Source organism: Drosophila teissieri, unplaced genomic scaffold, assembly GCF_016746235.2.
Source record: "Drosophila teissieri strain GT53w unplaced genomic scaffold, Prin_Dtei_1.1 Segkk118_quiver_pilon_scaf, whole genome shotgun sequence".
Classification (NCBI taxonomy): Eukaryota; Metazoa; Arthropoda; class Insecta; order Diptera; family Drosophilidae; genus Drosophila; species Drosophila teissieri.
In genome coordinates this window covers 1,033,732-1,058,531 of record NW_025224987.1, presented here as the reverse complement: position 1 = coordinate 1,058,531, position 24,800 = coordinate 1,033,732, and the positions used below count along the sequence as shown (strand labels likewise).

At 38.6% G+C, this 24,800-nt stretch overlaps 1 protein-coding gene across 1 annotated transcript in view; it reads left to right on the top strand.

Annotated features, from left to right (window-relative positions):
• The first annotated feature begins 18,305 nt into the window (after positions 1 to 18,305).
• Positions 18,306 to 24,800, top strand: part of LOC122625508 (aminopeptidase N) — a 455,949-nt gene continuing 449,454 nt past the window's right edge. Inside the window, exons 1-3 of the mRNA XM_043805602.1 lie at positions 18,306 to 18,589; positions 19,093 to 19,165; positions 19,242 to 19,318. Of these exons, the coding sequence (XP_043661537.1) occupies positions 19,256 to 19,318 (63 nt within the window). The 5' untranslated portion in view covers positions 18,306 to 18,589; positions 19,093 to 19,165; positions 19,242 to 19,255. The remainder of the gene's footprint in view (positions 18,590 to 19,092; positions 19,166 to 19,241; positions 19,319 to 24,800) is intronic.

The following is a 24,800-nucleotide window of genomic DNA, read 5'->3' as shown; positions in this document are numbered from 1 at the left end:
AGCCAAAATTGTATCAATAGAGAAACTACAATAGAAGGCAATAACATGATAAAAGCATTTAATTGTTCTGTTCAACTAGAAGAAATATTAATTACCAACACAATGTTAGACTATACTCAAACTATCTATGTAAATAATAATGTAACAAAACTCGAACCACTAGAATACATTCAAACAAAAGAAATAATAGAACAACACAATTAGACGAATAATATATTTCAAGTAATAACACTTACAACATTAATCATAATTGTTATAATTGCATTATTGTACACCATCTATAAATATAAGACTATACCCCAAAAATTAATTGTAAAATTCAAAAATCAAACTCTAAAAAACGAAAATATTATAAGTTCTGAATCAAACAATATTGTACCCCCCAATACCCCCGTATTGTACCCTAAGGGTTTTTTCTTAAGGATGTGGAAGTAACATATCCATTCTACACCCACAACTCCCCAACTCACACACTCACATTAATGTCTAAGTACAAAACCACACACACTATTGTAACAACTCACACACACACATTAATGTCTAAGAACAAAATGTAATCAAAGATCGAGAGCCCTTCGATAAAGCTTAGCTGCCATTTACGCACAGCATCATATTCCAAAGTCTAGACTCTGTGGCGAGCCAACGTCGTCCCCTAAACATTCGATCACTTGGCGAAGCCAACTGAAATAACAAATCGTAAACATTTGACCACTTGGAGAGGCCAACTGAAATAACAAAAACTTCCGCCCACGCAATGGTCTTAGGATTCTCCAATTACTCCTATTTTTCGGGAGCTTCTCTCTCATAATTTTCGAGAGCTTCTCTCTTAATAAACAATTATAACTTAATTCTCTTAAACTTCACTCTTAAGCTATCCCAATCTGCCTATATAAACGCAAACATGTCCCCATAAGGCAGTTCAGTTCTGAGTACACTATCAGCCCATTTCAACTTCGAAATCCATTGTCCAACTAAGTGATAATCCAAAGGCTCTAGTTCTTCCTCTATTGGAATAAATAAAACGTTTAATAATATATCACAAACCAACCGTTTTATTTTTTTTTATTAAACTCTCGGACTGAATTCGTAAATGGCGCAGTCGGTAGGATACTGAAATAAGTCCTAGTAAACTCGTTATCCTTTGACAATCTAGTGAGAAGAGGAAACTTGTACGACCAAGTAACCTTTTCTGATTGTACCCGCGAATCGGCCGCAACAAAGTGATTTCGGTTACTTTAGTGACTTAAAGTCACTAAAAATCGGTATCCGCACAAGAACCTGTGTGATCGGAGTTAATTTAAAGACCTAATTTTGTGGCCAGCTTCGTGAAGTGAGACCGCCACTAAGGTGTAATACAATTAAAAGGTACACTGTGCAGTTCACTAAGACATAAGTCTCGATATTCTGTAGCAGTCTGTGAATAAAAGCAGTAGCCCACTAAAATCAGAAGTGCGACCGCTACTATTGTACAAAACAACAAAAAGTTAAAACAGTGCAGTTCACTTAAGGCATAAGTCTCGACATACTGTAGCAGTCTGTGAACAAGAACAGAAAATAACTAAAACTAAAATGGCGTTACCAGCAGAAACTCTTTCTCAATTACTTCAGCAAATACGCCAAATACCACCATTCACTGGAGATCCATCAAAACTCAGCTCGTTCATCAGACGAATGGAATACCTGTTGAACCTATATCCTGCAATCGACGCTCGACAGAAGGCGATCTTATTTGGAGCCATCGAACTTCAAATCACTGGAGATGCAGAAAAAGTTTCCCTATTCGGAAAGCATAATGATTGGTCAACTCTAAGGGACGCCTTAATCACAGAATTTAAAACCCAGACACCCCTGGAGGAACTACTAGGAAGATTGTACCGCACACCTTTCAAAGGTAACTTACGTCTATTTTGCGAACAGTTGGAAGATAAATCAAATGTAATCATAAATAAGTTAGCATTAGAAAATGACAGAACTAATATTACAGTTTATACACAAGCAATGGCAACCACTATAAAGAATACAATTCAAAGATCACTCCCCGATAGACTGTTCATGACCCTAGCGAGGCATGACATTTCAACTATCCAAAAAAACCTTCTAAAGTAAATGTCCACACTATAAATGGCATTATAACATTGAACCAAAGTGTTTCATTGCAGTCAAGCAAACTTTGTCCCACTAATCAAATATTTTATATTCACAATTTCTCAGAAAAGTATGATTTACTGTTAGGCAGAAACTATTTAGAGCCAACTAACACTCAAATTGATTATTCAACACAAACAGTCGCTATACATTCAAAATGTGGTACGATCACATCAAAATAGAGGAGTCCAAGGCTACCAAAGAGTGCCCCAAGTCATCTAACCCAGAGGAAACCCTTCTACAAACCCCAAAAAAGGAGAAAACCCTCCTGAAAATTAAGCGGAAAGCCCACTTAAAACCAGATGAGTCAAAGAACACCAATAAGTGCCCCAGACCGTCTAATTCAGAAGAGACCAAGATTACCTATGAGTATCCCAAGCCTTCTAAATCTGAGGAAAACCCTCTTATTACCCCTTACATAGAAGAAGCCCTTCTAGTAACATCCTCTAACTACGCCTTAGACGACGAGTTAAGAGAATCCAACGTATTCAGATTAGAACATTTGAATACAGAAGAAAGGGAACAACTTTCTCACGTTCTGCTTGAATATAATGACATTCAGTACAAAGAAGGTGAAAATTTGACTTTTACAAGTACGATCAAACATTCTATTCATACAAAACACGAAGACCCGATCTATAAAAAACCATATAAGTACCCCCAAGCATTTGATCAAGAAGTCAACAAACAAATTAACGAAATGTTAGAACAAAAAATAATTAGGAAATCGAAATCCCCCTATTGTTCTCCAATTTGGATAGTCCCAAAGAAATGCGATGCTTCTGGGAAATAAAAATTTCGATTAGTCATAGTCTCAACGAGATAACCAATGACGACAAATTCCCTATTCCTGTAATGGATGAAATATTAGACAAGCTTGGACGCTGTCAATACTTTACAACCATTGATCTAGCTAAAGGTTTCCATCAAATCCAAATGGACCAACAATCAATACCCAAAACAGCATTCTCAACAAAACATGGACATTATGAATATATTCGTATGCCCTTTGGTCTGAAAAATGCACCAGCAACTTTTCAACGCTGCATGAACAATCTTTTAGAAGATTTAATTTATAAAGATTGTTTAGTTTACTTAGATGACATTATCATTTATTCCACTTCATTGGAGGAACATATAATGTCATTAAAAGGGGTATTTAATAAGCTACGATCAGCTAATCTCAAATTGCAACTCGATAAATGTGAATTTTTGAAGAAACAGAATTTCTCGGTCACATTATCTCGACAGAAGGTATAAAACCAAACCCTAACAAAATAAATGCAATTGTTAATTTCCCTATTCCTAAAACCACAAAAGGAATAAAATCTTTCCTTGGACTATGCGGATTTTACCGTAAATTCATTCCCAATTTTGCAAAGATAGCAAAACCTATGACTCTCAAACTAAAAAAAGGAGCAGTAATTAACACAAAAGATAATGATTATATGTCCGCTTTTGAAAAACTAAAAGTACTCATCACGTCCGATATATATCCCAACTTCGAAAAGAAATTTTCACTGACAACAGATAAGAGTAATATAGCCATAGGTGCTGTATTATCCCAAGAACATAAACCCATCTGTTATGCAAGCAGAACTTTAAATGAACATGAACTTAACTATTCGGCCATAGAAAAAGAGCTATTAGCTATAGTATGGGCAACAAAATATTTCAGGTCCTACCTATTCGGGAGAAAAGTTGGACATATTAAGCGATCATAGGCCACTTGTATGGTTAAGTAACATAAAAGACCCCAATATGAAACTACAGAGATGGAAGATAAAACTTAACGAATTCGATTATAAGATTCAATATCTACCCGGTAAAGAAAACCACGTCGCTGACGCTCTATCTAGAGTCCAAATACAAGAAAACTTCCTAGGAGAAGATGACCCAGTTTCCGTTCCCACAGCAGCTACTGTGCATAGTGCACCAGAAGACAACCAAAGTCACATCTCAATAACAGAAAGACCTCTTAACTATTTTAACAGACAATTCGAATTCATAAAAGACAATTTTGACGACGTCCAGATAATAAAATATTTCCATAAAATTAGAATAAAAATCAGTTATAAAGAAATGACTGATACCCTTGCCAAAGATCTAATTAAAGAATACTTCTGCACCAAAAAAAGTGTTATTTACTTCCCTAACGAAGTCGACTTTCAAATCTTTCAAAATGCGTATATTCAAATCATAAGCCCCGACAGTTTCACTAAAACTATGAAAACCAGTAATAAACTAATAGACATTCAAACATACGCACAATTCAAAGAAATCATTCTCAAAACACACAAAGAACTATTACACCCTGGTAAAGAGAAACTTACGCTTCAGTTCAAAGAACTCTATTATTACCCTGATTATCAAAAACTTATCCAAAATATCATAAACGAATGTGAAATCTGTAACGTCGCCAAAACGGAACATAGAAATACAAAATTAACTCTTGAAATAACTCCAGAAACCTTCAATCCCAGAGACAAGTATGTCATGGATTTTTACTTAATAAACAATAAACAATTCCTATCATGTATTGACATTCATTATAAATACGCCTCCCTGATAGAAGTAAACAGTAGAGATTGGCTTGAAGCTAAAAGAGCTATTTTACGCATATTCAACGTTATGGGTAAACCCACAGAAATAAAAGCCGACAAAGACTCCGCTTTCATGTGCGCTGCACTTAAACTCTGGTTAGAATCAGAAGGAGTGACCCTCAATATAACAACAAGTAAAAACAGAATTTCTGACATTGAGCGATTTCATAAAACTGTTAATGAAAAATTAAGAATAATAACAAGCGAAAATGAACCCGAAAACCAATTCACGAAGTTCGAAAAAATTCTTTACGTATACAATCACAAAACGAAGCATAATACAACCGGTCGAACTCCAGCTGACATCTTCATTTTTGCAGGAACCTCAACAAATGAGGTGACACTCAACAAAATAAAGTAAACAAAATTGACAAACTTAACGAGAATAGACATGACTTCAGTATAGATACCAACTTTAGAGAATCCCCTCTAGTTAGATCAAAAACAACTAACCCATTCAAAAGGACAGGAAATTTAAGACAAATAGATGATAAACATTTCGAAGAAACAAATAGAGGTAGAAAGATAATACACTACAAATCCAAGTTTAAAAAGAAAAATAAAATTAATAAGAGTAAATATAATAACGATAATTCCAGGCCTACTCCTGAGCATGATAATCATGTTATACCTCCCATCGACAATTAACACACAATATCTAGAAGTAACCCCCATCCAGGCCAAAAACGGTTACCTAATCTTTCAAACCGGATCAATAGTTATCCATTAACTTAACTAAAACCGAAAATACTTATGAAGAACTTATTAAACAAACTCAACCTTTTAATAACTTACCACAAATTCAGTATCTAGTAGAAAAACTAAACAGAGAAATGAACGGTATAAGAATTGTAAAACGCAGTAAACGCGGTCTTGTTAACTTCATAGGAACAATTTACAAATACTTATTCGGTACTTTAGATCAAGAAGATAAAGAAGAATTACAACAACAAATAGCCGAAATCTCTACAAATAATGTACAAATAAGCGAACTCAACCACGTAATAGAAGTCATTAATCAAGGAATCGAACTGACTAATCATTTAAATCATAATTTTGAAGAGAACAAATGATAGCTTTAATAATTTTCAACTTACAACAATTCACTGAATATATTGAAGACATAGAGCTTGGTTTGCAATTGACACGCTTAAGTATCTTTAACCCAAAACTTTTAAAACACGATTCGTTAATCCACGTCAATTCTGAAAAGCTTCTTAATATCAAAACTTCAGCCTGGCTTAAATCTGATACAAACGAAATTCTGATAATATCCCACATTCCAAGAGACATAATCAAAACACCAGTTTTTGAAATGATCCCATACCCAGATGAAACAAGAGGGAACGCTATAGTCGAGTTCCCCGACTATCTGATACCCGTTACTCAGCTAGTGGAAGTGCGAAGGAGAGTCTTTAACACTGACAGTTTTTGGAGGCTTGTAGGCGTTAAAGTGGGCGTGGCCAAAAGTTTTTTGGCAAATCGATAGAAATTTACAAGTCTAATACAAAAATGAAAAAATATCAAAACATTTTTCAAAAGTGTGGGCGTGGCAGCTTTGGGCGGTTTGTGGGCGTTAGAGTGGGCGTGGCAAAAAGTTTTTTGGCAAATCGATAGAAATTTACAAGACTAATACAAAAGTGAGAAAATATCAAAACATTTTTCAAAAGTGTGGGCGTGGCAGTTTTTGGCGGTTTGTGGGCGTTAGAATGGGCGTGGCAACATGAATCGACAAACTTGCGCTGCGTCTATGTCCCAGGAGTCTGTATGCTTGATCTCAACTTTCTTGTTTTTTTAGTTCCTGAGATCTCGACGTTCATACGGACAGACGGACAGACGGACAGACAGACGGACGGACAGACGGACATGGCCAGATCGACTCGCCTACTGATCCTGATCAAGAATATATATACTTTATATGGTCGGAAACGCTTCCTTCTGCCTGTTACATACTTTTCAACGAATCTAGTATACCCTTTTACTCTACGAGTAACGGGTATAAAAAGTAACATACTAACCGAACCAATACATGACAAATATTTTTCACACAATAATCAAAATTACACAGCAAGTTCTCAAAGCTTAGAGAACTAAACCAGGTCCCAACACAATGTAGATACAGTAAAACACATTCTGATTTCGAAATTAAATATGTAGAGCCTAATATAATTACAACTTGGAACCTTCCCAAGACTATCCTAAGCCAAAATTGTATCAATAGAGAAACTACAATAGAAGGCAATAACATGATAAAAGCATTTAATTGTTCTGTTCAACTAGAAGAAATATTAATTACCAACACAATGTTAGACTATACTCAAACTATCTATGTAAATAATAATGTAACAAAACTCGAACCACTAGAATACATTCAAACAAAAGAAATAATAGAACAACACAATTAGACGAATAATATATTTCAAGTAATAACACTTACAACATTAATCATAATTGTTATAATTGCATTATTGTACACCATCTATAAATATAAGACTATACCCCAAAAATTAATTGTAAAATTCAAAAATCAAACTCTAAAAAACGAAAATATTATAAGTTCTGAATCAAACAATATTGTACCCCCCAATACCCCCGTATTGTACCCTAAGGGTTTTTTCTTAAGGATGTGGAAGTAACATATCCATTCTACACCCACAACTCCCCAACTCACACACTCACATTAATGTCTAAGTACAAAACCACACACACTATTGTAACAACTCACACACACACATTAATGTCTAAGAACAAAATGTAATCAAAGATCGAGAGCCCTTCGATAAAGCTTAGCTGCCATTTACGCACAGCATCATATTCCAAAGTCTAGACTCTGTGGCGAGCCAACGTCGTCCCCTAAACATTCGATCACTTGGCGAAGCCAACTGAAATAATAAATCGTAAACATTTGAGCACTTAGAGAGGCCAACTGAAATAACAAAAACTTCCGCCCACGCAATGGTCTCAGGATTCTCCAATTACTCCTATTTTTCGGGAGCTTCTCTCTCATAATTTTCGAGAGCTTCTCTCTTAATAAACAATTATAACTTAATTCTCTTAAACTTCACTCTTAAGCTATCCCAATCTGCCTATATAAACGCAAACATGTCCCCATAAGGCAGTTTAGTTCTGAGTACACTATCAGCCCATTTCAACTTCGAAATCCATTGTCCAACTAAGTGATAATCCAAAGGCTCTAGTTCTTCCTCTATTGGAATAAATAAAACGTTTAATAATATATTACAAACCAACCGTGTTATTTTTTTTATTAAACTCTCGGACTGAATTCGTAAATATATATATAATTTGAACATATCAGACTATCAGATACCCGTAACTCAGCTAGTGGAAGTGCGAACAAGAAATTTTACCATTCTTCTGGAATATTGATAGAAATAGGGGAAAAAAAGGATGAAATGAAAAAAAAAAATTTTATAAAAGTGTGGGCGTGTTGGAAGTTGTCTCCGATTTTGGCAAAAAAAAAATCATCAGCGACGAGGCGCATTTTTTGATAAATGGCTTTGTCAACAAGCAAAATTGCCGTATTTGGGACGAAACCAATTGCCAAGTGACAATGCATCCGCAGAAAGTGGATGTTTGAAACAGACAATGGTGTGGCCGTCACCGTCAATGGTGAGCGGACGATGATAACAAACTTCTTTTGGCCTGAAATCCAGAATATGGATCTGGACATCATGTGGTTTCTACAGGACGGCGCTACGTGCCACACAGCACACGCTACGATGGATGCTCTGCAAGAGCAATTTCCGGACTTGGTCAATGACCCCGCTTGACTTTTTCTTGTGGGGCTTTCTTAAGTTGCAGGTCTATGCCAGCAAGCCGCAAACCACCGATGACCTCAAAGTCAACATACGCCATGCCATCGATCAAATGCAGCCCGATTTGTGCGCCAGAGTCATCGAAAATTTACCTTTCATGTGCGCGCCACCAACCGAAGCCGTGGCGGTCATTTGAATGATGTCATTCATAATGGAAAAATGGGACATAATTTTGCAAATATCTCTGCTACATGTCTTTATACTCGTTACTCGTAGAGTAAAAGGGTATACTAGATTCGTTAAAGCGTTTCCGACTATATAAAGTATATATATTCTTGATCAGGATCAGTAGCCGAGTCGATCTGGCCATGTCCGCGGTCCGTCCGTCTGTCCATCTGTCTGCATGAACGTCGAGATCTCAGGAACTACAAACGCTTGAAAGAGATTAAACATACGGACTCCAGAGACATAGACGCAGCGCAAGTTTGTTGATTCATGTTGCCATGCCCACTCTAACGCCCACAAACCGCATATAATTGCCACGCCCACATTTTTGAAAAATGTTTTGATATTTTTTCATTTTTGTATTAGTCTTGTAAATTTCTATCGATTTGCCAAAAAACTTTTTGGCACGCCCACTCTAACGCCAACAAACCGCCCAAAACTGCCACGCCCACACTTTTGAAAAATGTTCTGATATTTTTTCATTTTTGTATAAGACTTGTAAATTTCTATCGATTTGCCAAAAAACTTTTTGCCACGCCCACTCTAACGCCCTCAAACCGACAAAAACTGTCAGCGTTAAAGATTCTCCTTCGCACTTCCACTAGTTGAGTAACGGGATTCAGATAGTCGGGGAACTCGACTATAGCGTTCTCTCTTGTTTGGCTTTATAACCTTTAGTCTATATAGAATAGCTTTTTATGCCGATAGCGTGACCGGAAGGTGAGTTTAATATAAACAAGCAGTTATAAACGCAGTTATAAATTTTACGATGCGCTGGCTCCATTAGTTAATAATATTAATAGTGAATTTTAATAAATTGTACCTGAAATTTTCGACATTTTTAAAGTGCAGTGAATGTATGTCTTAAAACCATTCCTGGTAACAGGCTTTATTATTTCTGTTGAATTGGTTAAACAAATTTTACAAGAACTGCTATTATTTTATTAAATTTTACGTTGTAGAATTATTAAGATTTACGTAGTAAGTAGTAGTACATTAATATTGTAAGGACTCTTTAAAATTCCCACAAATCAAGGTGCGGGAGAGCTGCCTAGCAACACCCAAGAAGGCTGGAATGCAGGAGGGCTGCTAGGTGAAACGGGAAATAATAGACCTTGGACCCCGGCAACGCTGAGAGACCGGGAACTAACGGTATCGCGCTGGACCTTAAACTCAAGGCGGCGAAAGACGCAGAGGTCGAACGGTAACGGTGTGGACTTTGAACATGCACAAAGAGGACGCACCGTAAACTAACAAGACATTCGTGGACTTCGAACCCAAGCACAAAAAGGGAAAACAACGGGATCGCCACGGCGGAAAGGATGGCGCAAGCGCAGCTCGTGGTTCTTGGAAGAGCTCTGGTACGACCTAACGGACGACACACCTTGCATCATTGATCTCCTTCAAGATGGCACGGGTACAATGACGGAGCGAACTGTAGCCGTCTATTGTCAAAATGGTATGACAATAAAGCTATTCTCTCTTTGTTCGGGCAATCACACAAATCATAAATTTAGTGGACGAACAAGAAAACTGTCTGAGCTAGCCGTTGGTAGCCAATTGGTAGCGAGCAGAAATAAGAAAAGCAGTTTGTTACATCTGGCGACCAAAGCAATTGTCCTTATCAAGGACCCAGCTTGGAGGAGACCAACGTCATATCTAGGTCAGAGACACGGGAAGTGCGGTGTTTAGACGCAGAGTGTCCTTCAGCTCCTTCTCTAAAAAGAGGAAGGGGGAAGACGATACAAGGTATCGTAACGCCCAACTGGCGTGCAGAAGAGGGAGTTCGAGCGCGGAGCAGAGTCCAGGAGGAGCAGGTCGTAAGAGCACCACGAGTACACACCCGCAGGAGAAGGAGTTCGAGCCAGGAGAGGCAGGTTACAGTACGATCAACGGCCCAAAAATAAGATCATGCACCAGCGATAATAGAAGCAAGAGTCCCAGTAGACTGACAGCGTGAACAAGGCAGGGATGCAAAGCGTCCATCAGGAGCAAGGATGACACCATAAAGCTGGTGTTGAGGAAAGCAAACCGAAACAGTAGTTGGCATCGGGAGGGGGGCGATCCGTTACCGGCGGTCGATCGATAGTGCGGTCGATAGAGAAAAAATACTGGATACACATAGATTTCTCATCGCGTGTTTACACTATGGACAGCAATCGGTACGAAATGGCAACGCTTGGAGCAACGCGATAGTGGTGAGTTTCGGTGGAGTTGACCGACAAAAGAGGTGGCTAACTTTAAAGGAAGGCGGGAAGTTTGGGTACAGAGCTGGTGACGAGGTGCAGACGGCAGCAGAAAATGGAAGCCGGAGATTGGCGCAATAATCTAGATGCCAAGTCGAGACGCTGAACGATGGGGTCTAATAAGCTGAGACTGCCAGGCTGAGATCAAGAAGGGCGCAGGGTCGACGAGGAGAAACTGGAGAAGGGGGCAAGGAAGTTCGAGATGCCAAGTCGAGACTGACGGCGTCTAATAAGCTAAGACTGCCAGGCTTATAACGAAGCGCGCAAGGTGGACGAGGTTTGGAACGATGGAGCTGCCTAAGCGAGGAGCCACCTAGGCTGAGGATCGCCGGGAGACCACCATTCTTTTTCAAAACTTCCGAAGGAAGTGGGAGATGTGAGGAGACTTAAAAATCCCCAAAAATCGAGGTGCATGAGAGCTGCCTAGCAACAGCGAAGTCTGGAATGCAGGAGGAGTCAAGGACAGCCAGGTCAAATGGGGAATAATGTGCCCGGCAAAGTGTAAAAGACCGTAAACTAACGGTACCGCGCTGGACCTTGGACTCGAGGCGGCAAAGCGCACAGAGGTCGAACGGTAACGGTGTGGACTTTGGACAAGCACAAAAAGGTGGCACCGTAAACTAACAGGACATTCGTGAACCTTGAACCCGAGCAGGCTATGCACATAAATAACGAATACCCGGCCTCTACAAGGACTGCGCAAGCGCAGCACGACACACAGTCAGAAAGCAAGAGGAACGCACTGAAGAGTAAACCCGCCAGTGATAGACGCGCAACTGTCTATAAATTACCAATCAGTGAGAACGCGAAAGGGAATCAGTAAGTGAGTGTCGAAGCGGACACCCAAGGACGATCCCTGCAAGTGAAGAACAGAGGAACGCAGAGATCCACGGGACAAACAAACAAAAGGACCTGACGTGTTCAGAAGGGATTTGGGAGTAATTGGTTGGTGTCCTGTGACAGGTCCTAACAGACGTGCGCTTCCGGGCGTCGCAACGATGGTTCTTGGAAGAGTTCTGGTTCGACCTAACGGTCGTGAGAGTAGAACGAGCAAAAGCCAGGAGAATCGTTCAATACATTTTATAAGAGTGTTTGTAATCTTATGGATACGTTGTCAGTGAGTTTTCCCGAAGACGAGTTAGTAGAGATGATCCAAGGAAATTTACTAATTGGGATGAAAGAAAGACTGTATTTTGAATGGAATATTTTATCTATCTCAGAGTTCCGTAGGCTCGTTCATAAGCGAGAGAATTTTCTTAGGGAAAAAGTCCGCCCCAGCGGCCACCCCAAACTAAGCCAACTAACCCAACTACAAGAGACTCAAAAAGTAAAGATGATAAATAATGAAATTTCAGCAATTCAACGCACAACTCCTCTGCTGTGCTAGAATTGTGAGGCTCCTAGCCACATATGGGACAATTGCTTGGCTGAGATACGTATATTTTGTTATGGTTGCGGAGCCCCGCAAATATATTACCCCAATAGCGAGAACTGCAAGCAAAAGGCGGAAAACCGGTAAGGAGCGGCAGTTTTTTTCAAATTTTGAAAAACAAGGATTAGGTCGTACTGCCTTAATTAAGCATAGTATTGACGTAGGTGAAAACAAGGCTGTAAAACAGCGGTTTTATCCTGTGAGCCCTGCAGTAGAAAAAATTATGTACATGGAAATTGATCGAATGCTCAGTCTCAGAGTGATCAAACCTTCGCAAAGTTCGAATTGTGGTAAAGCCACGGAAACTAAACGAGGCTACAAAAAAAGATGTCTATCCGAGGCAAAGCATCGAAGGCATATTTTCTCGTTTGCCAAAGGCAATTATAATTTCGAAATTGGATTACAAAGATGCTTAATGCCAAATTGAGTTCACAGAGAAAGCGAAACCATTAACCGTTTTTACAGTCCCAGGTCGGGCATTATATGACTTTACGGTCCTGCCTTTTGGTTTATGAAATGATCCCTCGACGATGTCCCATTTAATGGATGACTTAATTTCGCCGGATTTACGTCATTGCGTTTTCGGATATCTTGACGACCTATGCATTGTCTCAGAAGATTTCGCGATCATCATCTATGATCAATTCAAGAAAGCAAATGATGAACAATAATGATGAACATAAAGAAAAGTCACTTTTGCGTTACTAAGGTGAACTGTCTAGGTTATGTTTTATGAAATGGTGGAATTGCCATTGATCCAAAAATCTTATGTGTAATAAAAAGGGTCACATCCAAGCAAAAAAAGTTTTAAATGGTCTCCGGAAGTCTTAAAAGCAAAAAAGTTATAAATGGTCTCCGAAAGCCCAGGACACAATGCTAAAATTAAAACAGTTACTAACTTCAGCGCCGGTGTTACAAAATACGGCCTTTTCTCGTAAAGTTTTATACACTGTGATATGATTCTAGTGGTTATTGCATATGTGCTGTGCTGGTATAAGTATCTAATTCACGAGAGGAAATGTGAGATTTCATTATTACTTAACATCATTTCCGATGACCGTGGGAAAGTTGCGATAAAATCGGTCCAATCAGAATAGGATTAATGAAAACGCGCAATTTTCAGATTTAGCAGCCGAGGCTTCCTAGTCTAAAAAAAAGATCCGAAAGAAAAAAATAAAATAAAATGTCAAAGGAACGAAACACCCTTTACATTAACCGCGAAATTGTAGAGGTAACAAGCGTCGCCGAGACGCTAACAGCGAAACTGGTAAACGATGGCGGTGGCTATATGTACATATGTATATGTAATATGCACTTTTGTTAATAATGTTTGCAAAACACAGTTTTGGTTTTTTACAGCGCGAAATGTACGAAAAATTAACGACGGATACCTTAGCGTACGTCATTGGAGCGGTACATTCGCAAGAAGGACGTCCGATTACAATGATCTTAAGGTATTTGAAAAACAGGGGATTAATTACGGCATAAATAAACGAAAACTATTAGCTATAGAATAGGCAAATTGCGAAAACTACGGCACTATCTAAACGCTGTTAAAGACATCAACACTTTCACCGCCCACCAGCCTCTGATCTTTGCAGTTTCGGAATCCAACCCATGCACACCTTTAAATTGCTTTCAAAGTCAGATAATATTAAAGAAATATTGTTTAGAAATACAAATTTAATCGGCTGCTCAGACAGAGAAGCGTTGCTGAAAGAGCTCGCAGACAAAATCATTCCAAAGGCCGTAAATGCCTTTCGTTGTGATTCACATAAGCTAGCCATGATGCAGGATGAAGTGTCTGAAGTTTCCCGGCTGCAAAATTCTGGTAGGTCGGCACAAGAAAACATCAAACAGGTTCTCTCCGAATACTACTTTCCCAAAATGGCAAGACTGGCTAACGATATAATTACAAATTGTAGGACATGCGCGAAAGTCGAATATGACAGACGTAAACTCAAGAACTATCGACTACCGACCCTTCTGAAGATCATGAATGTCTGTCCAAATGCCAAAGTAATCTAAATCGCATTAAGCATTTTAAACGCGATACTTTTTCATAGTGTTTCAAACGGACAAATGGAACGCTTCCACAGCAAAAAATCAATAAGGGTATTAGCTAAACCGTAGATATGATTCTGCTAGCCACCGTCAGATACAAGTTAATCCACTCGGTCATCGGTAAGACGCTAGCGGATATAGTGGAAGAAAGCGTCAAAAACCCACAGGTGGAAACACAACTGTGAACGCTCAAAACGCGCTAAGTGTCAAGAAATACCCGGCAGAAGAGAGTCTTTTAAGTGGGCAAAAAGGTTTTAGTAAACTCCAACAGAAGGCTTGACAATAAACCACGGTCCTAATTGGTCCACAAAGACAACTTAAAATTATTTAACCAATTAAACCAGTCCCTTTGTTTTCTTCTTTCTTCTTAGCTCCTTGGCAAACTTTTTGTAGCTATTAGCTTAGTTGTTAAAAAGAAGATATACCTAAGATTAAGTTAATTTTCCTTAGTGGTGGGCAAGCTCGTCATGAACAGAAATATAGATCTATATGCGTGGCAAAAAGTTTTTTTTGCAAATAGATAAAAATTTAAACTAAAAAAAAAATGAAAAAATATCAAAACATTTTTCAAAAGTGGGGGCGTGGCAGTTATGGGCGGTTTGTGGGCGTGGCAACATGGGTCAACCGACTTGCGCTGAGCCTATGTTTCTCTGCATACTTAATCTTTCTAGCTTTCTAGCATTAATTTTCTAGCTTTTATAGTTCCTGAGATCTCGACATTCATACGGACAGACAGACGGACGGACAGACGGACATGACCAGATCGACTCGGCTATTGATCCTGATCATGAATATATATACTTTTTATGGTCGGAAACGCTTCCTTCTGCCATCCTTACATACTTTTCAACTTACTCTCTTTTCAACGTACTTTTACTCTACGAGTAACGGGTATAATAACAATAGAGCATAGGTTTGGATTAATAAACTTACCACAACAATCAATAAAATTCTAAAATCAGCCAAAAATGTACAAATCGATACTGGACATCTTTACGAGACATTGCTTGAAATAGGATGATCATAATGGAATGGCAGACCCCCAATGGCAATGCCCCAAATATCCTGGACGACGCAGATTTAGAAAATGTTTTGGTTAAGGAGCCCACCGATACCTTCATATGGGATATTTTGTCCGTTGCGTCCGTGAAAGTCCTCTAATCCAATAACGTTTTACACGTTGTTATTAAATTTTGCAAAGTACAATTAGCACGTAAGAAATTCACAATTTTCCCCGTAGCACATCGTAATGTAATTTTGCGGCTTACAAGTATCGTAGTAACAGAGTATAATAGAAAAATCCATTCAATTAAGGACTGTTTAATAACACCAGGAGTTACTTTCTGTGAGTTGGCAGCGGAGAGCTCAAGGAAGCTACACGCAGGTGGAAGGTGGTGGTGCTACACGCACTGAAAGACCCACTCGAGTGATCTACCCCCAGTATCCCATGTCGATGAGGGAATTATTATCATCAACAACCGGGCGGGGCAGGTACGAGTGGACAACGGATTTAGTGTCAACCAGACGGGCAATGACCGAGTTCCCGAAGCCAGCAACGGCCAAATCGCTGATACAGCATTTACCCGATGCTCGTTCACAGCCGGCAAACACAGAACTTTTTTGTGACCGCTGTGAATCCCCAACTTATGTGAACTTAAAGCAAGAATATTATGTTCAGTTCGTGTTAAAGTTTCATACAATAAATTCATACAATTTCTACTAAAAAATAACTCCGGGTATGCCGTTAACATAGCTTGATTATATGTTGAGTCTCTAGGCCAGCAGATTATAAAGGGCAGTTAATCGGTGTTATCCAATAATGGAACTAATTAGTACGACGTGGGAAAGGTGCAGTGCTCTCACAATGCAGCTAGTTACGACACCCTTTATAGGTGTATACAGTTTACTCTAAATAGGGTATTTTACTATTGCGATGGAAAAACAGTATATTTTCAATATTTTGGGTTACATTTCTTTCAAAGGACACAATTTGAATGTTAATTGGATTGTAGACGATGTGATCAGCGCTGCAAGTGTAAGCTTTTCGATTCTAAGATGGCTTGCAAACACACCTAAAATTTAAAACGTCATATTGAGAACGCGCACATGAAGATGGCTCCAAAACAAAAAAACGAATAGAAATCAATCCTAAACTTATATTAATTTATTTTAAACCTGAGAATAAATTTAAAATTATTTAACTTTACAAAAATTAATTTTGTTAGCCGAATTTAAACTGATAAATCGTTCCAGCATGTCGACGAACTTGTTCGCAAAACATAACCCGTACATCGAACTGAACCAAAGCAAAAACAAGAGAGAAAGCTATTCTCAAGCTCCTCGGCTATCAGATACCCGTTACTCAGAGATTAGAAAGTTTAAGGCTCTTTAGGGAAATTAATATTCGCGAAAGTTTTTGGTTGTTTGTGGGCGTAAGAAAGAGAATAGAAGAAAATATAAAGGACACAAATTTTCAAACATTCTGAAACTAACTTACGCCTCGTTTACGTCAATACACCTTCTTTATCGGGTCGAAGGCACTTACTTTTACGTGCTAACTCATCTAGCAAAAACTTTTATCAACCAATAACGGCATTCGTCAGAAGACATGATATAAGAACATTCGATTTTGTAATTGTATCGGGTGTTTCTTTTTTTTGTTTCTTTTATCGATAGCGTTCAGTTCGGCCTTATTTTATGTCAGCTGACATATGTCGAGTGCTTTATGTTCAGTTTGTTTAGCAATTCATGATGAATAGGTTAACAGCTGAGCAGCGATACTAAATCGTTAAATTTTATTTTGAAAATCAGAGGTCGTTTGTTAAAGTGCTCCGCTTATTGGGCGCAGTGTTTGGTAACATCGTTATTTCCAAAAAAAGTGTCTGTGCAATGGCCTCGTTAGTCTATGCGAACAAGCCCACCACGATTCCAGCCCTAGAAGCCAAAATTGAACGAGCTATTGCCGACATACGGCTCCAGATGCTTGAAAAGGTGGTCGAGAACTGGACTTCAGGATGCAGTTTCTGAAAAACTCACATGGTCTCCATTTGCCCGAAGTTATATTCAAAAATTAATGTCATCGAATTATCTACCGCAACCTGTGCATTTTTTTTTAAATTTAAAAACATAAATCTCCTAAAAAAAACACCCCTTAGTTACAGTCATGTGAAAAAACCTTTTTCGTGTCGAAAACTTCTGTGTGTTGAGAGTGCGATTTGTACTACTTGTACTTACAAAATTGTTTGCTTTGTAATCCCAATCAGGATCGGTTTTTATCGAAAACGCAATCAATAGGTTTCGAATGTGAAATGGGATTTTTAGACAAACGTCGATTCATCTTTAAATCGGTATAAATTCGTTTGTAGTGCTACGAGAAATGGTTTGCAAGCTAATTGTTACGTATAATTGTCAGCTGCATTCGTAAAATGTATTCCAAAAATGCAATTTATAAAGTAATGCAATTGTGATCTGACAGTGTATACCTGTTATTTTACGGAACAAACCCTTTATTCTGGTATAATATTTTCGTATATTGGTGTACACCGATAGAAATTGAGCTACAAAAATGTTTTTTTTTCGAAAAAACTTATTAAACAATCGGAACCATTAACCAGACTGCTGATTTATTTCGTGAAAGAAATGAAATCAAACCGGATCCATTTTTTTTATTCGCTTTCGATTCAATTAAAAATGTAACAATTTTTTGTTGACAATATTTAGAATAGTTTAGTTCTGCAAATAGAAAAATATACACTACCACATTCATGTATTATCGTAGGCATCTTCCAGCTCGTTTGACTGTGAACAATGTTTACTATACATTAAATCCATAATGCACATTTATGTATGTATAGATTAGTTATAATAGGATATTTCCACTAATGCTGTAAAAACAATTTATATAATTTTTTACATTCACAATGATTTTCGTTGTATATCTACATATATATGTATATACCTTATATCCGCCAGTGAATATACTGTCAGATGTAAGCGGTACTATTCAGGGACTTTATTAATATTCATATTCTATTTTATAGTGTGTGCGCATTTTACCAGACATTTGTATGTATACATATATGTGAAAACGTTTTAACGGTAGGCATACATACATTTGTATATGTAATTATATTTCTGTCTTTAACAGACAAAAATCTTAACTATGTATGTAGACGTGTAGATACATATATGGTGATAGATGCACAAGTAAATTAAAAGTAACTTTAAGCACATGCAAATGTATATAGGTGTACAAATATGTATATATGTACAAAAATTATTCTTAGTACATACATACGGATTTCTGAACTTTATCAACTTTCAATACAAACCAACGCATTTTACAATAAATGGATATGGCTGTCTATTTTTTTAAATATATTTAAGCATAAATTCACAACTTGTATAAATAATTTTGGTAGACTGAAAATATTAATTTTACGCACTGATTGTATTTATAAACATGTTACTTAATTATTAAAGCCAATTTGCAGTTACATGGTATACGCATTTCGTTTAAATTTCTTTATAATTCCTTGTTCATTAAACAATTTATTCAAGTCTACACCAATAGAGAAAATTACATAAAAAGTATATTTCAGACTGAAGGAATAACATTTAAGCTTTGAATAAAAGATGAATTAAAAGTTTCCAAGTGCAGCTTACAAAGCTTTTGTAAGTATCGATAACTTAATCGATAAGTAAAGATTTTAATCTAATACTAAAATTTGTAATGGTTTTCTTCAAAAAGGTATACTTACATTAATGAGTCATCAAAAAATGATACCAATCTTCAAAATGGAATTTGGAAACCAATTCTGTAGAGATGTATGTATGTATATTTACGATATATTTATGTATATGTATATAAATATATATATATTTGTATTAATTATATATATATATTTATATATTTATGTCCTAATGTATATGCTTAGCATTCAGCATTACTATTACATATTACATACAAATTTTGAGTGCTTAATCATCGCTCAATTTGTATTAGAGTCAGTGATGATTTTAACAATGGCATGTCCTAGCACAAAGAGATCAACTTTACAGGTTACCCTGTATTTATTAGCTCATACGCCACATTTTCTAGAAAAAATTGTCATTCTCCATATGAAAACTTAAACCGATCTTTTGAAAAGCCTTACTCCTCAAAATACTCATAATAAAAAAAATTAAAAACCATTAAACGATATAAAGATATATCGATAATCAATCATGTAATTTTTTGATATTGATATCTATTTATTAATTGGATTTTAAATTTGCTTATTACTACCATTATAACTATAGACAGCTTGAGCAAATTGATTACAAAATTGGGCGCCTAATCTAACATTTATTATATCTTAGAACTAATTTTATTTTTTTTTATTTCCTATAGAATTATTTTATGATATTTTTCGATATGTGAGATCAATGGGGAATCTCCTCAGTGGACCTCTTCTGCGACGATGTACAGGGACACGTGGGGTAGATAAAGAGCTGGCTAGTTGGTTAGGATGGCATCGGAGCCGATTTCCGTATCTTTCATATATTTTATTGATAGCGTCACCAATGGGAGTAACTTTCATGTCACGTTCAATGTTCCTTGTCCTCAGATACGCGAATTTTCGCCAAATGGGACTTGGCAGTTATCCCATAGATTTGGATACCATACATCCAGACTGGAGCAAGGATATTTTTGTATATCCTCACTTTATTGGGTAGCGAGAGTTTACGCTGTCTGAGTAGCCAGTCCATTCGTCTAGCTTTTGAGATCAAAGCCTGCTTGACCATGGAAGTGTGGCGGCAAAATGTGAGGCGTCGATCCAAAACCAGTCCAAGATATTTGTGGAATGCTTTGTGCACAAGGGTGACATTTTGCAAGGTCACTCCGGGACAGTTGTTACGCCTGTTCGAAAACGTCACATTAACACATTTGGAGCTGTTAATGCCAATATTCCAATTATTAGCCCAGTTGGAATACTGGTCCAGGTAGCTCTGAAGAATTTCAGTGGCCTCAATTTCGGAAGGACTCCTGGTTATGATGGCCGTATCGTCTGCAAACATGGCAGGGAGGGCATTATTTTGAAATTCGGGTTCAAGGCAGGATATCGAAGGCATATCTGAGGTGAAGAGTGAGTAAAACGTTGGGCCTAAAACGCTACCCTAAGGAACGCCGGCTTTAATAGGTTTTCTATCGGAAGCATGCCCATCAACTAGTACCGAAAAACTCCGGTCCACCAGAAAGCTTTTTGAAAGAAGGAAAAGCTGTGGAGAAATAATTTGTTTTAGCTTATATAGCAAACCCGCATGCCAAACCCTATCGAATGCTTGTCTTATGTCAAGAAAGACAGCAGCCGCGTATTCTCTGGTCTCAACTGCCTCCAGAACGAAGTTAACAGCTCGGTTGAGCTGTTCCGGGGTGCCGTGCTGTTTTCTAAAACCAAACTGGTAATCGGGAAGAACATCCTTTACTGCTGGGGTGCTTAGAATGCGAGTAAGAATAATTCGTTTAAGCATTTTGGCAAGGGCTGGTAATAGGCTAATGGGCCTATACGAGTCAACTTCCGATTATGGCTTGTCTGGCTTGTGAATCATTGTAACTGCTGAATTTTTCCAGGCCTTTGGGAAATAGCTGAGTCTTAGGCAGCAGTTAAAGATCAGTGTGATAAACAGGAGGGCCTTGGTGGGCAGCAACTTGAGTGTCCTGTTTTCGTCTTCACCAGGCGCCTTTTTTTTGTTTAGCTTGGACACCAATTCTTTGACCTTACTTAGTATAACAGGCTTACAAGGGAGCTGCAACTGTAAGGGCTAATCGAGTGCTTCGGTAAAGTCACTATGGAAATCGGTGGAGCTTAGATCTAAGGGTCTAAACCTCTGTTCCAGGCTTAAAGCAAATGCTTCAGCCCGTTGTTGCTTTGAGTAACACCAGCCACCAGCAGGATCCTTGATAGCAGCCTTTGCACTGCTTTGTCTTTTAAAACGCCTGGTGATCTTAAATAGAGCGTAATTGGTTGAAGCGTCTGGGCTTAAACTATCCATTTGCTTATCGATTTCATTTTGCTTGTCAACAGCCAAGACTTTATGCAAACGATTCGCCAGCCGTTTGAAGATCCTATCTAGTCTAGGGTCCCTTGTGCGCACGAATTCTCTTCTTACTCTTCTCTTAAGGTTTAGTAGCGCAGCAGCAGCAGATGATAGGCTAGGAGGACGAGCGTGAGGGCGATGCGCATTAGAGGGAGCAGCGACAATTCCGGCAGTTTTAATTTTGGCCATTAAAACGTCAATAGCGTGATCAACATCCTCAGTCGAGTTGATTTCTCATTTTGAAACTTTTTAATGTTAGCACCAGGGGGAAGAAGTTGCGTCCTAGTCTGGATATGTTGAGGTGCTTCAAACAGTGTGGCCACAATCGGAATATGGTCTGATGACAGCTTGTAGATATTCTCCACAGATGTTCTGTTTTGTGCTATACCATTTGTCACAAAAAAGTCCAGGGCTGAGGGATTTAATTGCGTGTTATAGGAGTAAAAGCTCGGATTTCCAGTAGCTAGTATTTGGTATGTGGAACTACATATAGCTTCATGTAGTCGTTTACCACGCGTGCATGTTCTTTGGTTTCCCCACCATGGATGCTTTGCATTAAAATCACATCTAAGGATAAATTTGCTACCCAATCGAAGCATAATTTCAAAGTCAATAGCCGTCCAGCTCATCCTGGGGGAAAGATAAGCTGCAGCCACTGTGATAGGTCCAGTTGATGTTAATATACGAATTTGGACAAGCTGAATGTTTGTAGATGATGCTTCGTCCAATTTGTGGTGCTCCAAATCATGTCTGACCAAGATGCCAGCTCCTCCCTGACGACCACCCAAGGGATGATCAACTTTGTGGCAGACAAAACCTGGAATGTAGATTCGTCTTTGACCTTGAAGATGAGTTTCTGTGATGAGCATAACATCTATGCGATTGGCAGAGAGGAAAAGATGAAGCTCATTTGTGCTTCTCTCGATTCCCCGTGCGTTCCATAATCCGAGGCGAATATCCTGCTGCATCATGTTAGCTTAACTAAGAGTTTGGTGATCAAGATGTTCAAGGAGTTGATGGATTCAGCCGATTGGGCAAACAATGTGGAAAACTGTTCAACTTTTGAGGAGATGCTAACCAAAGCATCTTCAAGTTTATTTATTCTGTTAGCGTTAACAGGTAGATGTTCTGATGAATTTGAATAATTAGTTGGCAAATCTCTCTGAGGAACATTTTGAGTACGTCCAAGGTTTCTAGTTGTCATCAGAGGGCTCTGCGAGTCCTTTCGTGGCTCTCTGAGAATGTCAGCAAACGTAGGCACTCTTTGAATACCTTGTGCTTGAGAAAACCTGTCTCTTGCAGGAGCAGCACTGAAGTTTTGACGGATGGAGGACAAGTGCTCATTGGCTGTTGTAAGTGGTGGGAAACGTGGTTCTGGTTTAAGAGCCTTAATTTTTTGATGTCGAACTTTGCATCCCTTATAGCTAGCTGGGTGATCCTCCCCACAGTTTGCACATTTACAGGCCTCTGGTGAGATAATGTTGCGGTCCTTGTGGTTTGTAGGGTGCTCACCACCACATTTTCCACAGACTAGGCGCTTTAAACAATCATTTTTCGCGTGCCCAAAATCTTGACACCTAAAACATAGTACAAGCTCCTTATTTTTTCTGGCCCTTTCCACTATAACATTGTGGGGGCCAATTTTTGAAATTCTTAAAGCATCCATGTTATTAGGAGCCTTCTTGAGATTAACGAAGAAGCATGCTTGTCGTGTACGTATGTCTTCAAGAGTATCCTGACTAGGAGATGCATTTGACCAGTCTGGCTTTCTTGGGCAATGAATATTTAATACTTCATGTCCAAAGTCGATAAAGGCATTTTTAACTCGCTCTGTACCAACAGTTGGGTTGATTTTTCGAACTACTAGACGAAAAGGTTTTTCCTCATCGAGTTGGTGATGCCAGAACTGACAGTTGTTATCAGTTGGTACTTTGACGGCTGCCCTATAGGCTGCAGGGTCGGCAGTAAGTATTCTTGTTACGCCAGATCTGGACATTTTGAAAGAATACGAAGACAGGCTGATAACTGCACAGAACGCTTGGTCAAGGGCATCAATATTATTACAGGAAGGCACACATATTGGAGAAGGCCTTTTTGTCTTCAACGGATTGTTGGTTGTTTGTGACTGATCTGTCCGGGAGGTTGGATTTGAGGCAGCTTGAGTCTGAGCTACGGTTACAATATGAGCGGCGGCTAAGTTGTCAATTTCCATCTCATCCTGAGCTAGAACGGAAAAACGGTTGCTGGAGGTAGCCGATTTTGGCAGAGCTTTGGCGACAGGGACGGTCTGTGCCTTTCCTTTCTTGATCGTTTTAGTTACCGAATTGTGGTTCTTCTTCTTAACTGGAGCCACCGATACATACAAGGGCTGCAAATGGGCAAGAAGTTGAATCTGAACTTTCGTCAACTGTCATGTTGCCGACTGAAGTAACTCCGCCAGTTAAGGATGTGGTAACGCTACTGGTTGTCATAGACGAAGCCAGCGTAAACGTAACAGCTGAAGTTATGCAAGCGATAGTTGCAGTGGGGAACTTATTTGCTTCTGAAATTGACCACTTATGGTTAAATTCGTTTAATAGTTGAGTCCTAAGCTCTGCTGGAGTAGCGCCAGCTATTTGCTCCATACTCTGCTGATCAGTAACACTACAGTTAGCCTATGGTCCAGAAAATTTAATATCTTCCATGGTTTTTGCAAGCTTAAACTTGTCAGCATTAGTTGTGAAATTGTTTGTTGAAATTCTCTTTATTGTGAATTCTCGCTTCTAAGAGCAAGAGCAAAGTATACAGCTTGCCCAAGGGCAAGGGCAAGCCCTCGCGCTTGCAACGCCTTTCTAGAAACTTCTGCGTTTGTTGTGGTTTTCTTAGAAAGATAGCGGACACCGCGCGCCACGATGTCGCAAATAAATGAGCTCGAGCACTAGGCAGACGAGAATATCGACGCAAAGGAAACGACGCAAAAGAAAACGATGCGAAAGAAACAATGCCAAAAAGTTTCGCGGCTAGAGGCACGTCTGCTCTCTAGCAGAGCTCGATCGCGAATGACGATGTAAAGCTTTGTAGATCTTTAAGGTTTTCTAAACCATAGTATATTTTCCATAAACAGTTATTTAGCGACTTTGGTTTAATGAACTGAATCAATCAAATAAAACATAAAAATTATGTTTTTATATTGGAATAAACCCCTAAACACTTCATGGGCGAAACCGGTAGGATACCGAAAAAGAAAGAA